Source organism: Athalia rosae, chromosome 5, assembly GCF_917208135.1.
Source record: "Athalia rosae chromosome 5, iyAthRosa1.1, whole genome shotgun sequence".
NCBI classification, from domain to species: Eukaryota; Metazoa; Arthropoda; class Insecta; order Hymenoptera; family Athaliidae; genus Athalia; species Athalia rosae.
In genome coordinates this window covers 8339891-8357923 of record NC_064030.1, presented here as the reverse complement: position 1 = coordinate 8357923, position 18033 = coordinate 8339891, and the positions used below count along the sequence as shown (strand labels likewise).

At 35.3% G+C, this 18033-nt stretch overlaps 2 protein-coding genes across 16 annotated transcripts in view; both read right to left on the bottom strand.

Moving 5' to 3' along the window:
- Positions 1 to 392: 392 nt before the first annotated feature.
- LOC110117233 (uncharacterized protein DDB_G0290685-like) lies at positions 393 to 9738 on the bottom strand. Of its 2 annotated transcripts, XM_048655509.1 has the most exons (4): positions 8858 to 9738; positions 8398 to 8673; positions 4441 to 4536; positions 393 to 825 (listed from the first exon to the last, which is right to left on the bottom strand). In XM_048655509.1, exons 1-3 carry the CDS (start codon positions 9451 to 9453, stop codon positions 4455 to 4457), a joined length of 954 nt encoding a protein of 317 aa, XP_048511466.1. In that variant the 5' UTR covers positions 9454 to 9738; the 3' UTR covers positions 393 to 825; positions 4441 to 4454. The 2 variants fall into 2 exon arrangements, with proteins under 2 accessions (XP_048511466.1, XP_020710402.2); XM_020854743.2 differs by lacking the exons at positions 393 to 825; positions 4441 to 4536 and adding an exon at positions 6596 to 6927 and having other exon boundaries at positions 8858 to 9729.
- A 1958-nt stretch (positions 9739 to 11696) lies between these two features.
- Positions 11697 to 18033, bottom strand: part of LOC105690203 (ephrin type-A receptor 4) — a 122293-nt gene continuing 115956 nt past the window's right edge. For 12 of the 14 annotated variants that reach the window (XM_012407821.3, XM_020854732.2, XM_012407826.3 and 9 more), the window contains 2 exons: positions 17966 to 18028; positions 11697 to 16259 (listed from right to left, as the gene is read on the bottom strand). In XM_012407821.3, the coding sequence (XP_012263244.2) occupies positions 15995 to 16259; positions 17966 to 18028 (328 nt within the window). In that variant the 3' untranslated portion in view covers positions 11697 to 15994. The remainder of the gene's footprint in view (positions 16260 to 17965; positions 18029 to 18033) is intronic. The other 2 variants (XM_012407825.3, XM_012407829.3) reach the window with 1 other exon arrangement.

The following is an 18033-nucleotide window of genomic DNA, read 5'->3' as shown; positions in this document are numbered from 1 at the left end:
GTTCCCCCAGGGACACGTCCCCGGAGATGCGGTATCCCCGCTGGAGGGGATGCCGTGTCTTTGGGGGCGTGGCCTTGGGGGAATAAGCGTCCTCGAAAATCCCGGGAAAAGGAGGTCCCAAGCGGTCACTCGTTTTCTTGATTTCTCTAGAGAAACGAAAAACAAAGTGTCCGCTTGGGACCTCCTTTTCCCGGGATTTTCGAGGACGCTTATTCCCCCAAGGCCACGCCCCCAAAGACACGGCATCCCCTCCAGCGGGGATACTGCATCTCCGGGGACGTGTCCCTGGGGGAACTTGCGTCCCCGAAGACCAGTTCCTGAGGACATGTCCCTCGGGATATGGTATCCCCTCCAGCGGGGATACCGCATCCCCGAGGACATGTCCTCAGGGACTGGGTCCCCTGGGACCCCGGGGGCGGTGGGAGGCCGCGCAGTCCCAGGGGACGGGTCCCTGAACTCCCCCTGATGAACAGGGGAAGTCCAGGGGGTCATAACTGCGGCGACAGCATATCCGAGTACCTGAAATATAGGAAAAGTGCATTGTTAATAACGTAGTATAAGAATATGTTATCAGCAATATTATATTCTATGTCAATATGTTAGTTGAATGTTATATTATATTATCTGTTAATATATTACTGCTAATGTGATGTTATAATATATTACATTAAATATATTTTCATAATATACCCTAACTTATATCATTCTGTTACTTATTTCATACCTGTGAACGAATTGTGCGATGACATGTAACTCCTGCCCTTCGTGGTTGCAAGTTGAATAAGTACTGCGATAAACTAGGCACCGTGATGACTGATTAAACGCCTGAAAACAATGTCATATAAGAAATAAAGTGAAATTGTAAACCTGAACCTAAGACATATGAATAAATTGGTTGACGATATAATAGCGGAGATCATTTCTCGACCTATGATAAATTCCCAAATCCTGCAGATAGACGAATCATAGTGTTCGAATGCAGGGACCACTGTCCCGCACTTTAGAACATCATGATTGATTAAGAACTAGTATGAGAGTTCATTAACGTGTAATTAATTATACCTAATTGTTCGAAATTTCAACGACAAAGAATATTATCAGCACAAAGTTACGGCGCAAACTTTTTCCATTCTGCATACGAGTGAATTTGGACACCAGATACAGATTCCCGAAATTGCAAAATATGAATACTTTACATTCTGACACGAAAAAACGGTAAGCCTATAGCCTTGGAATTTTCTCAAAATCTGAAATGGAAATTCATACTTTTTATATGGAGTTCTCGATGGTATTTCCATGTATTTTGATCTTAGGAATCCAAATTTAAAAGTTAAAACGATCTATCTTTAAAATTGACCGAGTTATCGCCAGTTTATCGGTCAAAAATGTGAAAAATCGAAGATATCTCGATGGGATTTATTCTTAACTCAATTTAATCCACGTATTCGTATTTCTTGTGCAAAAATACACAAGAAAAGTGTTCTGCAATTGATTTTAGAAATACTTCACATTTTGGCCCGAAAAAACGGTAAGCCTATAGCCTTAGGATTTTCTCAAAAGCTTAAACAAAATTCAATAATTTTTTTATGGAGTTTCCTCTGCTATTCCCATGTATTTTGATCTCAGGAATCCAAATTTGAAAGTTAAAACGATCTATCTTTAAAATTGACCGAGTTATCGCCAGTTTATCGGTCAAAAATGTGAAAAATCGAGGATATCTCGATGGGATTTATTCTTGAATCAATTTAATTCACGTATTCGTATTCCTTGTGCAAAAATACTCGAGAAAAGTGTCCTGCAATTGATTTTAGAAATACTTCACATTTTGACCCGAAAAAACGGTAAGCCTATAGCCTTAGGATTTTCTCAGAATCTGAGACAAAATTCAATAATTTTTTTTATGGAGTTTCCTATGCTATTCCCGTGTATTTTGATCTCAGGGATCCGAATTTGCGAGCTAAATAATTCTATCTTGAAAATTGACCAATTTATCGCTCTAAAATGTGAAAAATCAAGGATATCTCGACAGGATTCATTCGTAACTCAATGTCATCGACGTATTCGTATTCATACAGGTGCAATTTAATGCTGACGTTCCAGAAATGAAGGTACGTGATCAAAGATTCATCTTCAATTTTTCCCTGATCTTTCGCAATTATTTCTGATTTTTTCCCGATTTTTTAGAAGATTTTTCAATTTAGCCGCCCCGCCTCGATACGGCCACGTGACCGGACTCGCGAATACAGCTAGCGCCATGTGGCGGAATTTTCGTGAACTAAAATCCCAAGTTTCTTGCCCCTTGACGTCAGGCAATGTGATGCGTGAAAGAGAGGTAAAAGAAAGATGCAAAAGTTTTGACCCTCCTTTGAAAAAAACGGAAAACTATTGACCCACGTCTCGACAATAAAGGCAGAAGTTTTGTCACTAGCTTTGAGCAAAAATGCGAAAGTATTGACCATTCTCCCGAAGAAGAAACGGCAGAAGTTTTGTCGGTTCTCCGACCAAAACCGGAAAAGTATTGACCCGAAATACATCTCTTTCACGCATCACATTGCCTGACGTCAAGGGGCAAGAAACTTGGAATTTTAGTTCAAGAAAATTCCGCCACATGGCGCTAGCTGTATTCGCGAGTCCGGTCACGTGACATGACCACGTGACGTCATCACGTGACGTGACCACGTGGCCAGCAGCGGAAAAATTCAAAACATATTCAGAAAATTAGGATAAAGATCGGAAAAAATCACAAAAAAACAGAAAAAATTGCAAAAAATCGGGGAAAATTCAGGAATAAATTGAGAATAACGTACTTTTTGTTTCAAATCATGAGGAGCCTTCGAAGGGTCAGGAATATTTAGTAATTGAAAAGTCAATAAGAAAATTATATAAGAATCGAAAAAAAATTTCCAAAAATCAGCGAAAATTGGAAATGAATCTGTGATAACGATCACAGATGATCACAATCAATAAATTATGATAATCATACATTTAGAATTTCGATGGCGTTTCAGTGGCAATAATACCTCGTAACTACACTTGACGCTTAAAAATCTGCGTCAGGCGTCAGCATGAAAATGCACCCTTACGCAAAGAAAAACATGAGAAAAGTGTCCTGCATTTTATTTCAGGAATACTTCACAACTTGACCCAAAAAAATGGTAAGCCTATAGCCTTAGGATTTTCCCAAAATTTTGAGACGATGTTCAATAATTTTTTTCAAAGAGTTTTCTATGCTATTCTCATGTAATTCGATCTCAGGAATCCAAATTTGAAAGTTAGAATGATTTATCTTCAAAATTGACTAAGTTATCGCCAATATATCGGTAGAAAATGTGAAAAATTGAGGATATCTCGATGGCATTCATTTCTAACTCAATTTAATCGACGTATTCGTATTCCTTGTGCAAAAATACACAAGAAAAGTCACCTGCAATTGATTTCAGGAATACTTTACATTTTGACCCGAAAAAACGGTAAGCCTATAGCCTTAGGATTTTCTCAAAATCTTAAACAAAATTCAATAATTTTTTTTATGGAGTTTCCTCTGCTATTCTCATGTATTTTGATCTCAGGAATCCAAATTTGAAAGTTAAACTGATTTATCTTCAAAATTGATCGAGTTATCGCCAGTTTATCGGTCGAAAATGTAAAAAATCAAAAATATTTTCACGAGAGTTAGCGATCGAAGTAATTACTTATAATCTGCAGTTGTACAAAATATAATTCGCTTCACATGTGAGATTATATAGAAATTAGGCACATTTCAGAATTGAATAAATAAATAAATACATGCATAACTGAATAAATAAATAAATGAACACATCAAGTCAGAAGCATCGAAATCATACCGTATCATCAATTTGATTACGTAATTCAGTTATTCATTCATTCGTTCAATTGATTGAATAGTAAAAAGGGCTTCCGAAATACTAATGGATTCATCAACTATACCCAATAATTAATTGTTTGATTACTAAAACAGTCTGCAATGATAGACGCGACGATTGCTTTACATGGAGAGTAGATAGGCATCAGATTTGAATTCATAATTCAACGAATAAATGAATTGATAACTAACTCAATAAATGAATAGATAAACGAATGAACACGTTAACATTATAATCATTAATTGACATGTCGCGATCTCCGCGATTCTTCGAGTAAAGGTATCCTAAGGATATCCACGATTCTGAACTCTTCAGATTCATAAACTCTTTGACTTTTCGAAAAACTCTTTAAGAACAAATCCTAATTCTCATCTCAAATCTTGAAAAATATTTAATTGTATGGCTTGGCGTTTTTTAGAAGCAAAAGGCAAAATTTTATAGAATGTCAATTCTAGTACGCTCATTGAATGCATTCTGACTCCAGAAATGCAAATCAGACAGACCACTTCTGATCTCATTACAAGTCAACGAATACACGATAACAATCATTTCTTACCTTATACAAATTCTTCAGCACAACGTAGGGATAGTAGTTGAAAGTTGAACCGTATCGTGAAGAACTAAGCATCTTCTACGTCTGTCAAGTATGAATCTGAAATGCGAAAACATGATGTCAGAAACCAAGTGAAATTGTAGAATTGAACCTCAAATATATCAATAAATTCGTACGTGAAATGGCAATGAAGCGTAATTTTAAACCAAAATATTCGATGATAAGTACCTTCCGTAATGTTAAACAAGAAAATTGATAGTATTCAAAATTTTGTCAATACTATTCCGAAATCAATCAGATTATTGTTAGTCAAGTTTACGAATATAGAAATATAATGATGTGTAACGAACAGTTATATTCAGAATTCGAACGATAAAAGATATTTCTGCTGCGCAAAATCGTGACCCTCATAGTCCCTCGAACAAACATACAGGGAATACAATTGTGAATGATCAAAGTTTTCCGTTTTTGCGCAAAGATCGCAATCTATTCCACCATCGAGTTCAATAGTTGTTTAGAATATATAAAAATTCCACGTTCGCGTCGCGTTACCACCAGCTCAAATTCTTTGAAACGAATTGCTGACCGATCGGGAGCCCGGACGTACGATGGTCACGGTAAAAACATTATGCTCACCAGTGATTGTGGAAAAATCTCCGAGTTACGGAATTCACGAAATCTCCAATGATACGGGTCTCTCGGTAGCTACCGATTGTCGAGCACTTTTTAAAAATATGTAGATCAAACGAAACACTACTTCCCGAGTGCCTGCGCAATCACAACTGGACGCTCGACTCATTGTCACCCAAATATATGGCGCGGTAGTAAACGCGTACTATTCCATTGCTAATCCTTACCCCAATACAAATGTGTATGTCTCTCTCCTCGCTAGCATCTTCTATCTCTTTTCAAAGGATGTACGCGCTACCATCGATGTAGCAGCTCCCGATGACGACGTCGCTTCGGCTGCTAGCTGTGGCCGTACTGCCCTTACCTCGGAAAAGGAGGATCTACGTACGAGACGCTGCAATGATCGAATACCGAATTGCACGTTCGCAATTGACTGTTTCGAAAATACTCGCAATTTTCCGTGAACTTTTTTCACGATAAACCGAACGCCGGTGGGAGAGCTTCATTCTTCAAAGACTTTGCTGATTTTTGGGGCGATTCTCTTAGATTTCGGGATGAAAAACTGCACCAAAGACTATAGTTGTCGCACATTTTACATTGTATCGAAGCATGATTGAATGATTGCATGCAGAGGCAGACATTTAGTTAGTCCTGCAAGGCATCAGTCTCTATCATATTAGGATTGAATACAAAGGATTGGAGGCATGCACATGATGAGGCAAATGGGGTTTCGGACCACCTCCTTGCCTATCCTGTTTCCCTGATTCCAAAATCATGTTCCGGATAATACGTGCTTCACAATATTAGGGTTAGTGAAAAGTCGAAGATACCTCGATGGGGTTCATTTTTAAGTTAATTTAATTGACGTATTCGTATCCCTCTTACAAATACCATGTATATATACGTCAAGCATCACGGAATTCATTCCGCAAACACTTCACATTTTACCCCTACAAAAAAGCCAAGCCTTAGAATTTTCTTAAAATTCGGGCCGTAATTTATCTGTTATTGTAATCGAGTCCTCTATGGTCCGAATTTGATCGCCAACTTGATCTATACCTACATAAAATTGATCAAGTTATCGCTAAACGATCGCTCCAGAAAGTGGAAAATCAAGGATATCTCGGTGGGATTCATTTTTAACTCACAATCAATTCACTTGAAGAATATGTGTTCGTCAGGACAAAATATATCATCAAAACGTTCAGTAATCGATTTCACAAATACTTCAGTTTTCGCCTTAAGAAACGCCGAACACATTTCAGTAGAAGATTGACTATTTTTTTTTAATGTTTTTATGGTGTATTCCCGAGTATTTTGAGCCCAGAAATATATATTTGTATGTAAACCCGATGTACCTGCCGGATCAGTCGCGAAAGTTCGTGGTCTGGTTCCGAGGACGAAAGAAATAAGATATTAATGTATAGATAGTCGGTTTCTTCCGATTTTACTGCTTGTTTCTCATGTATTTTGAACTCTGAGATTCGCATCATTGAAGTAACATCAAACAGATCACTCAACAGTCATGAAGTTGTCAAATTTATTTTATCCCAGAAACATGCGGTTGAATTTATAATACCTAAATGCTATTCATTGCGAAGATTGGTCGTTGTTCGTCGATGTTCGTGTTGATTGAACTTCTTTCAATAAGGTCTGCTCAATCTGTCGCGAAGGTTCAGATTTCGGAAGCCTTGTTTATAACCGGTGTTGCCGTAACTTCCGGAATAGCCAGCTCTGCCATAACCGTTGCCTTGATAACCAGAACCAGGATCACCACCAACGTAGAAATCATCGTATGTTATGCTTTTTTCAGGATAGATAAACTCGCTGTCGTGATAATCTCTCCTCTGGGGAAAGTACCTGTTGATTCGAATATTTCAGTTCCGAGCAAAATCCTTGCAGTACAGCGAGTAAAATGTAACATTTCATCAGCAGCAACATAACAGGCGCAATGCAATTTTCAGGTGCAACCTTCGTATTTGCACCTTCAAATAGTTCAAAGAAAAATCTAACGTCTTCAAAGAGCTACAAATCTGCGGAAAATATGAATATCTGAAAATATTTATAGACTCAATGAAAATTTGCTAGGAACAGAGATTTTTATTTCAGCGTAAGTATTCCAAGATGTGAAACAGTATGCGGGGCAGCATATACGTGTAAGGAATGGAGGCAAATCTTAACTCAATTATTTACGCCACATATGAAATGAATCGCACGTAATAAATGTTATGATATATCCCCCTGAGAGGGTTACGTATGTTATTCGTTGCGAGATTGGAATTTTATAAAGTTAAACAATAAGATTATAACTATTCGTATAATTAAATAGTAATAGAAATGAGATTTGACGTTACGTCCTCGTTACAGTTTCCGTCCTGTCTTTCAACCGGAGTTCCTGTATTCCATTTTCTACGTTATTTTCTAATCGCCTTAATTATTTGATCGAATAATTACATCGTGTTACGTCATACGGCAAGCATACAGGTATTTCGGAAACAACGCGAACGCAGCTGGACTTGACTGCGAGAAAATTGCTAATGCGACCCAATTTAGTTATCATTTATTCACCAAGCGAATACGAATTGTCAAACAAAGAAATTGCGCTTAGAATTCAGTGTATTTCTCATGAGGGTTTCAGAGCATTTCAATTGGAATAATGATCTGCAGACTAAGAGATAATAAAAACGACTAAATTCAAACGTTACAAATCATGTTTCACGATAAAAATATCGCAAAGAATCATTTACAACGTCGCTCAATAACTTAACAATTATACGTTATGCGCACATTCGATTAACATGAATATCGCTCTTTAAACTGGAACCGGACCCCGCTACCTCATTCAATAACATCGATGCATCGTGAAAGTAAAATTTCAAACCTGCCACAGCTATTCCAATTACTGTTCGATATAATAACAGACAGCAAATATTGCACAATATCCGTCCGCGTCTTCTCAACTGTACGTTATACGGCCAAATTTACGAGCAGAACGAATGACCGGTCAGACAGCGTGACAGGTTGAAAATCAGTGCGGGACGTGAGAGTGGTCCCAAAGGTGATTGACCACTGGCTAAATCAAAGGAACCCGGTGACTTTTTACGGAATTCAAGTAAAACCGCGCAAAAAAGATCTTCTGTATTAGGGATCGAAGAAAAAAATTAGAACTGACGATTGGAAATTACTTCTTCACGGTATCATATTAGACGCAGCGACGTTGGCTCGGCTATCGAAACTGCGCGACTTTGAGGCAAAAGAAAAAGAGAAAAAAATGGAACCAAAAGACAGCGCATTCCCCTGTACTTGTATAAATAACGGTGAAGAAATTACCCGTATCTTTTTCCAAGCCGATAAGGTTCCTCGCGTTCGAAGTATCTGGCTGGCGGGGCGTCGAGGTAATCTCTGGAGTAAAGTGGTCCAGAAACTAAAGGAGCCACCGGAGCTGGATAGTAGGCGTTATTGTGGTACGGTTGTTCTCTTCGATAGTACGCTTCGTTTCCATTTCTGTCGTAAGCCCTACCGGCTCCGTCTTGCAGGTATTTTCTTCTGTCGTCGTAGTAGCGATTGTCGTTGTAACCGCCAGAATGACCACGGCGATTATCGAATCTGAATGGAAAAGGTGAAAATTCTTCAATCGCGCGATTTCGACGGAAGGGGATGAAAAGCTGAAGGAAAAGCCTTCCCTAGTTGACACGGGTACACGAGGTTTCCGTGCGGTTTTTCACCTGTGACCCGAACGATGACGAGAGAGAGAGAGAGAAAAGAGAGAATCGTTTTTCGATTTACCCACCCTGCACTGTTGTCGTAAAGTCCCTGTTGACCTCTGTTTCTTCCGTTGAAAGCTGTGTCGTATCTTCCATCCCTGAACGCGTCTTCACCTCTGTTACCGTAAAATGATCCCCTGTTATCGTGACCTCTGTGACCACGTTCGTCGTCGCTGTCCTCGTAGAACGAGGCTTTATTTCCTGATTCGTCCTTGTGATAATTATTCGTAAATCCACTTTTGTGAAAGCCTTTTTTATGCTCTCCACTTCCGTGTTGTTGAAACTCGTTGTTACCTTGATCGAAAGACTGGCTCTGTCCCAACGTTTGTCTTCCGACGTCGTATCCCTTCCGATTATTATCCTGATCACTGTAGTGACCATCTTCTTGAGACTGTCCGTGTGCACCGCGTTCACCCTTATCGAATCCTTGGCTGGCCGCTTTTGTTGCCCTTCCGTTATCGAGTGCAACGTATTCCGAACCGCTCTTCCTCTGCGTTACGTCACTCAGCGACACTCCGGATTCTGAGGCACCTCCGAAATTCGACGGTGCGATAAACGAAGATGCGGCATAATTTAGCGTCAGTAAAATCAACAACCGTTTCAACAACGACGCTCTAACCATGTTTGCCGTATTTGAACACCGCGAGATATGAAGGTTTTCTCTTACGAGGATATTCCCTGCTTCGGCAGGTAGGGAAAAGTGGGGGGTAACTAGCTCCTATGAATTTCTTTTGACTTGTAATTTGAAAACGTCTGCGGAGTATACGTGTGTCCAGTCGTACGTTCTACCTACTCTTTTCTATGTTCCGAAACCGACTAAAGTTAAAAACCCCGTGTAACAATCTCTTATACCTGATTAGCGTCCTTGCAAAGGCGACAGAACGAAACGCATCCTGGAAGGAAACTGTATAGAAATCGGTAACCAATCGAGACACGGGACCTTCGAGAACCATTGAACCGTCACTAATTTAGATCTTTATTACAAGTCCATTCTTTTTCTTATTATTTTTTCTTTATTGTTTAAGAAAATCACAAGAATCTTCCCATACGCGCCAACGCCGTAATTATCCGTAAACTTTCGATTGTTTCGATAAGAAAAAATTGCGATCATCCATACGTTCGGGAAAAAAGGTAGATCGGATCAAAATCGTTTATTTTCAATGTATGAAGAATGAGTGTGCCTAATTTCACGGTATTTATTGATCAATGAAAAAAGGGTGCACGGAGCCGCGCGTATCGCTGGTCTTGACATCGGTATTTTTGGTACCATTATACGGCAGATTGTCCGTGAATTGTAAAATTATTCAAGTGAGTGGCTTCGGAGTGCCGATTTTCCAGACAAAAGCAAATGAAATGAAAGAAGCAAAAACCAACAAACAAGTATGTGGTGTCTGTTTTCATCGTCGATTTCCGTTACAAAAGCGCGTTTCATCGAACCGGCAGATGATTAATGGAATAAAGAATCTATATTCAATTCGACCTGCAGCACCAAAAAAATATCTGACGTTATGTTTCCGAGAATAAGGATGAAACATTGAATAATTATATACTTATTATTAATGACCAAATGGTATACGAGGTTGGGGAGGATTTTAATTTGCGTTTTGTTTATTTATTAATAATAATTGTTGCTTGTCACGTCTTCAAATCAATTTACATCGTATAAGGTATGTTATTTATTATTTTTTATGTACATTCAACATCGTCTTGACAACACCATAGGAAAAATGCTTTAGACACATTCCGAAATTTATTGAAAAAGTTTTCTTATCCTTTTCCATTTTTTGTTTCTTCTGTTTTTAATATTAATTTTCTTTATCTTTTCTCACTTATTATTTCTTTTGTTCGACATAATATGAATCTTTCAAGTCACATGAAGATATTTTAATTTTTTTTCTTTTTATTTCATAGCTTAATCAACTCAACTTCGCTAACGAGTGGAAATTAAATATAATATATAGCGTATATAAGTATGTGAATTTTATATAAGCTATACTAAGTATAGTGGGACGGTACCTGCCGCGGTAGCAGGTAGTAGACAAATAAAATCTGTTAAATTAAACAAAATAATAATAATTATCATAGAAATAATAATCATCATAATCCTAATCATAATAATAGATAATAATTATAATTGTGAGAACAAAAGGAGAAGAGAAGAGAAGAGAAGAAAAGAAAAATCTTAATTATAATATAATCACAATAAATGAATGAGAAGAGGAGAGTATGATGTGTATTTTACAAAAAATGTCATTTTTCGGTTATCGAAAAATCAACAAGAAAAAAAAAATATTTATCAACAAATTACAAATAGCATTATTGAATTGTTAATTAAAATTACAAATTATATAGCTGCGTACTAATTTCACAGTCATTATTATTATTATTATTATTATTATTATTATTATTATTAATATTTCTCTTGCTCTCGTTTCAGATATTTTACAAAGTTGTATAAAAGAGTTTTTGAAACTCTTCTGGAATAGTGTAGTCTAAAATAAAATTAATTCTTGTCGAATTTAACTACCGTCGATTGAAATTAAAATTTTCCAATTTAGTCAGATCTATAGGATTATAAATTAGTTTTAATAAATAGTAGTACAGCACTCAATTGCAACAATTTGTTTTTAATTGATAAAGAAAATAGATAGTACAAAAAAATAATTGAAAAAAAAAAAAAAAAAAACGAAGAACTGAAGAAGGAGTAACGAAAAAAAACGAAGAAATATTTTGAGATATCGATATTAATCAAGGAGGAAAATTATTTGTTTTTTTATCTTTCTACAAAACAAATCGGCGCTCAGAAAACTTTCCAACAAGGACACGAATTACGTGTTCAAGAATTTTGATTTCACTATTAATTTCATTCTTGTTTTTATACTTTTAATTTTACACTTATACAATAACCAAAATATGCGACATGGAATACCGTTAGAAAAATTTCAAACCAATTTGGTACCATATACGTATATATCGTCGTAACTAAACGTCATCATTTTTACATTGTATAATTATTTTTACGATAATATATTACGAGGACATATACAAAAACTTTTAATCATTTTTTTTCGCGACAGTTGATAAATTTACGTATATACATGTATGTGTACATAAAGAATTTCAAATTTTTTCAACGATATTCTGACAACTTTCGCTAGACATATATAGGTACAGATGGTACAGCTCAAAAATTCTTCAAATTTGGCAAAAATCTTATCCGACGACAATTATGGTATTCATAATCCCATAAAGCTATGTATGTTGGTGTTAATTACACATGATGAGAGGTATATAATATCAATGGCGGATGTGCATCACTATATTTTGCATCATCATCATTCACTGGTGGTATAATAATCATCGTACATCGTGACGGATAAAACTTAAAACCATATTATATTTAATAATACGAACATTTAGGAAGATAGCGTTATTAATAATTATTTCCTCAAATTTTAACATTTTCTATAAAAATCTGCATTTGCGTGTATTTTATTGCTTAATCTTTTTTTTTTTCTCTTTCGCCCTTCTCGAGTAGCACTTCATTGACTCTGTTTGTTATACGTTTAGCTAAATTGTACTGCAATTTTTCCTTCACCTTCTTTTCTTTTCACCTCTTTTTCTGTTTTTTTTTTTTTTTCTCTTAAATTTTATACACTATATAAGATGGATCTCTAACACGTATAGCAAACGGAGAAATTACACTCTTTGATAAGGACACAATATAATAATATAATAGGTCTTTCAATAAAATTTCAATTATACTATATTAGCGTATTATCTTTCAGTTTACGGTTTAAAATTTTTGGCAAACGGCGCTTTGTCTGTTTTTTCATTATTTTTTTTATACTATAAACAATTTTTATCGAAGTGAAAAAAAAAGAAAAGAACGACACAATACAAACGAGAAAAGCAATGGAATCAAAATCCAAATGAATAAATAATCCGGGTGTAAGATTGAAATAACTTTTTGTTACGCGTTTGAAATTTAATTTTTTTTTTTAAATAAATTGTTCAAATAATTAATTAATTGATTTTACTTGATCGTGGCAGAAAGCGTTGACGTGCCATATACTATATGGATAGTATCTGAAACAGTCTTTACAACAGTGAATCTATATAATGTGTATATTCATGTATAAAAATCCAATTAAATGAAAAGAAAAGAAAAAAGAAGAAAATCATTATTGATTAATGACAGGTTTCAATTGAGTATAATATTATGTATTCAATTAATTCCCTCATACATCCCGATCTGATCTTAGATAGAAGGGATGCAATTGTTAATGGAATTTTCGTTTCAGTCGTCTGCATATTTAAATGGTATCTATAGGTACGTATAATATACTATATGTATTGTACAAATGCAAATGATGATGAATAACTATTAGAAAAAAACAAAATTTGTATTCTTATAGCGCGTATCAAATTTCATATCAAATTATATTGTCCATAGTAATAAATAATGGTCGATGATTACACTCGTTATTGATAGCATACTTTGATTTGAATAGTAAAAAAAAATTGTAGAAATATGGAAAAAAAAATTAATAAATAAATAAATAAAAACAACCATTCGCATGTTTCGTTTCCTAATTATAAATTTCACGTATAATCTCCAACATTTTGATATGTTCGCGTTCAAAAAACAGGTTTTTTGTTTTGGACATTGTTTGCTCGATTTCATATATTTAATAATGTAGCGTGACAATTATATCATTATTCGTCTGATAATAATAGTAATAATGTTAATAATGATAATAATTATAATATAATATTTAATAATAATTTAATTTTCTTTTCTTGTTTTTTTTTTTTTTTGTCATTTATTATTTTGACTTCACGATGGACACTACGATTCGCGCACCTCGTGAAGAAGTGATATTGGCAGATCGTAGCTATATAATATGTATACAGGTATATAATATAAGTATTTTGTCTCGCTATTTAAAATTTCAAACCACTCTGTTAATTTGTTCGTCATTCTCTATTGTTATATTCGTTTATTTTTTTTATTCTCATTCTGTATTTCTTTCTTTCTTTCTTTCTTTGATTACCTATTATATTAAATCTTCATTTAATATTTATTATTAGATAATATTTCAACACACGCACGTACAGAGTGTCCTATCTCAAAGGAGGGGTTCGAACATTTTCAAAACTAGGTCCGCTATCGAAGAACTCAAACGATTTCCTGAAGGGGTTAAACTAACATACGACCAAGAACTGACTGTAAATTCCAATCATTTGTTGATTCTTGAGAAATGAATTGTATGATCGTATTTTGTTGATTTTCTTGTAATGAAACATACCTGAATAATACTGCGTTCTACGAGTTCAATAAATATTCAAGGATCTTACACTTTTCAACCAGAAGAAGAATATTCACAGTTTCAGTACATAGACCACTACGGCCTACGTCTCGCAGAGAAATGAAGAATCAGTTCCGAATACAGTTTGTATTCATGTTTGAATTGAAGAAAAAAAAAAAAACTGAACGACAGAACAGCGAAGCAAGTTCCTTTCGTATCAACTCGAGTTACCGAAATATTGTAATGTGTTCTTTCAAATAGGACAAGCTGTATAATTTTATATAATACATCATATCGCGGCAAAGCACGCGCATTGTTTATTTATAATTTATTATATAGCTGGCTGATACATCATCAATAGTAATTATTAATTATTTTATTGTTATATTTCTTTCTTCTTTCTTTTTTTCATCATTAATTTAAGTTTTATTATTTTTCATTCACTTTTTTGCGTTGGCACATTTCTTTTTTTTTGTATTTTTTTTTTTTTGTTTTTTGTTCATTTATTTTCTTTCGATAAGTCATACATGTATCGTGTGTATGGTACATATATATCTATACAACATAAAACGCAAGATTCAATGCATCCATTATACATAATTTTTAATTAGCTGTCGAAAGCAGGGCGGAACAAAAGCGGAATATTAAAAATTCGCTGCACGATATTCCTACTTGTGTAATATACTATATATATTATATAATATATACGTCGATTCGATCGCAAAAGATATATATTTACAGTGGTTTTTTTTTCTCATTTTCATTTTGGTTTCGATTTCTCTGTTTCTTTATTTTCTCCTCCCTCACACCGTCTTGAGCATGTGTGTGTTTTTGAAATCACTATGAGATATACTTAATTACCGTTCAATTTTTTGAAAATTTTTCTCTTTTTTTTCCGGGTATAGGGTACTTTCCGGAAGGTTCTTCTACGTAATATTTTTTTACACCTAGCCCTTCATAATTTTTATTACAATTTGGGACTGCAGCGGACTATGAAGCTTTCGATTCTTCCAACCCAATTTTTCAAAAATTACCCGGTAGGGTTTTAGGATGGCAAAGGGCTTTTGAATATATAGTAAGAGAGAAAGTCATGGACTTTCTCGTTATGGGGTTTGCTTATAACTTTTCAACAAAGGTATACGTATACCTCGAGGAGTAGGTACGTACGCTTTTTGACTTTCGAGTTTAATACTTAGACCGTTCGTTTCGTTTGTTTCGTTTCGTTTAAGATTCGATATTCTTTCAGAAGAGAAATACGAATTTCGTTTTCACCCTCCTTTTCTCTCTTTACCCGTGAGACATGTTTGTAGATATATATTCTTTTCTTACTATAAAACAGATAATAATGCTCATCACATGGTAAAATCGTGCTATCGTCGTTTCAACGTACTCTATGTTACCGTATCTCTTTATAATACATTTATAGTGGAATGTTGTCGGCCATATTTGTTTTTCTTTCTCTTCTATCAATCCTTAGGCCTTCAGTTTCAATACTCCGGACAGAATTTTCTGGTAAAATAAGCCCGTGTGATTTAATATTGGTCCGTTAACATCTCGAATATATAGTACTATGTGTACATACAATGTGTGTATATAGGATATAATATCACTAATATAATCTATAATCGTCTGTACCGCTTTGTGATCATTATTATTATAATTAAAATTATAATTATTATTATTTTTTTATAAAAAATCACAATACCGCGGTGCAGCTGCACATCAGTCCATATTTATTACGATGATTATCCGTAATGATATCATTCGTTTAATTATCATTATTGTATTCTCTCTTTTTTTTTTTGTTTGTTTTGTTCTTTTTTTTATTTAATTTACTTCGATGGCGATCTCCTAGACAAGGAAACCCTGCGACGTCGCCGACATTTGGGCCCTTAGGGCGGTGACACTGTTCATGATTTTCTTTTGATGACCGACTAACGTTATCCCGAGGGCTGTTAATTCCTGTACGGTGACTCGAGCCGCAGCTTCCAACGTCGTTACTCCGGCTCTTTCGAAACTTTCGGCATATCTTGACATTTTTATCGACGCTAACCAATCAGCGACCGATGTCAATTGCGTTAGATCCACTGCGTCCGGTGCCAATGGATTTGTACCCCTGCGAAATATTTGCGAGGAATTATTTTAAAAGGTGCTATTCATTCGGATCATGACTGTCGATTGTCTTCATTCTTATACAAAATCGTTTATCAATTCACGGCGTGTGGAGTGAATACCTTGGAGAAAATATCGAGTTATCTCTACGTACACAGATTCATCTGTGGTATAGATTATTGCTGATCGTGGGCTCTTACTGCTCCCCATGGAACCGATCTCGTTATTTTCTCCCGGTCTTTCAATCTGGCCGGAATTTTTATCGGGACCTTTTGTGATGTCTATTGGAAGGGTCTAGGTATTCAAGTTATGCATGAAACTAGGTCGAGTCATTTGACAATTACGTTTTAATATCGCTCGAACTGTTATAGATATGATTAGAAATTCGATCTTGACTGTTGGAGAAAATTTTAAATATTTGAAATATCGAGAGTGCGAACGGGGGGGGAGAAAACACGGAGTCAAGAGCAACGATCGGAAGGCTATTTCCATTATAGCTTGACATAAATTTGGACAGTTCTCAGGTGCTTTATCCTTGGATAAATATTAATTGGACAAATCAATCGATAAGTATTGAAATTTTTCTATCATAAAACGTAAACGCCATTGATCTTATTTACAGAAGACTCGTTAGTGGAGAATTATCACAAAGCACAGGGTAGTATTTGTATTATTTACAGTTTGGTGGGTATTGCGTTTAAAGTGCTTTATCCGAGGGTTTACTCAAAGAGGAAAATTCTTTCCTCTTCGTAATTTTTTTTTTTTCTCTTTCGAATTTTTCAAATTTTCTTAAACGGACTCTCAGGGGTACTTCACTCACAATCAGTTGCAGGTTTAACACGAGGTGCTACTTCGATCTATAAACATTCGTTTTAAACGGTAGAAAAAAATTCCAGGGGGATTTGCCTTTGTTACATCAAGTGTATGGATTGGTTCAGTGCTCGGGGTATGATATAAAATCACTTTAACCTCTTAGGGTAGCTGATTAGGAAAACGAAAAATGAGTGAAAAAAAATCAACCATTGTTTCCGTTTACTAATGTCTTTCGTCTCATACCGAAGAATCTGGTGTCACAATTTTTATAAGCCTTCAATTAAACTACTTTGAAATTTGGACAGAAAAAATGATGATTCTCTTTTCATTCATTTATCGCCTCCTCGTTTTTTTTTTTATAATTCAAACAGTAAAGGTATACTTGTACATGAGGGGGTGGAGGGGGTGTATGACATGACGAGTGGTCTATATAATTATACAATGAATTTATTGAACAAATTGTTATAAAGTATATGGTCTCATAAAGGTAAAATTCATCTTATTATTTTATTATTATTATCATTTTTTTTTACTCTTTTATCGATAGCCTAAGGATGATATATACAAATGCAATACATATATCTATATTATACATAAATATAATTATATACAGTGCATGATGAAGCAAGCAGTGCGATACAAACTAAAAAAAGGCAAGCGTTTTATTATATCTACATGAAAGTCAAATAATTAATTCTCTTCGTACCATAAGGAAAACAAATAGGAAACGCATTCCTCGATACACGACCAGCGATGCAAAACTATCGATTGGAAAAAAAAGAATTTAATCAACTCTGATCAATTTCATCAAATTTATAGATATCGCGGCCGACGATTGATTTAGGATTGCGTTTCCTCGTGTTCCTTCAAGGCAGATTGTCGTTTTTATTATTTTACCTTTTCCTTATATGCACGGTCGATGCGGGCGGTGGTGGGGGTGGAGCACCCCGTTCCCTGATTCTGAC

What these genes read in the sequence shown, in the direction of transcription:
- LOC110117233 (XM_020854743.2), bottom strand. Translation starts at nt 9,453, where the DNA reads ATGGTTAGAGCGTCGTTGTTGAAACGGTTGTTGATTTTACTGACGCTA. An exon ending in CTTTACGACAACAGTGCAGG is followed by an intron (nt 8,674 to 8,857) that starts GTGGGTAAATCG and finishes TTTTCCATTCAG; the next exon opens with ATTCGATAATCGCCGTGGTC. An exon ending in CGGCTTGGAAAAAGATACGG is followed by an intron (nt 6,928 to 8,397) that starts GTAATTTCTTCA and finishes TCGAATCAACAG; the next exon opens with GTACTTTCCCCAGAGGAGAG.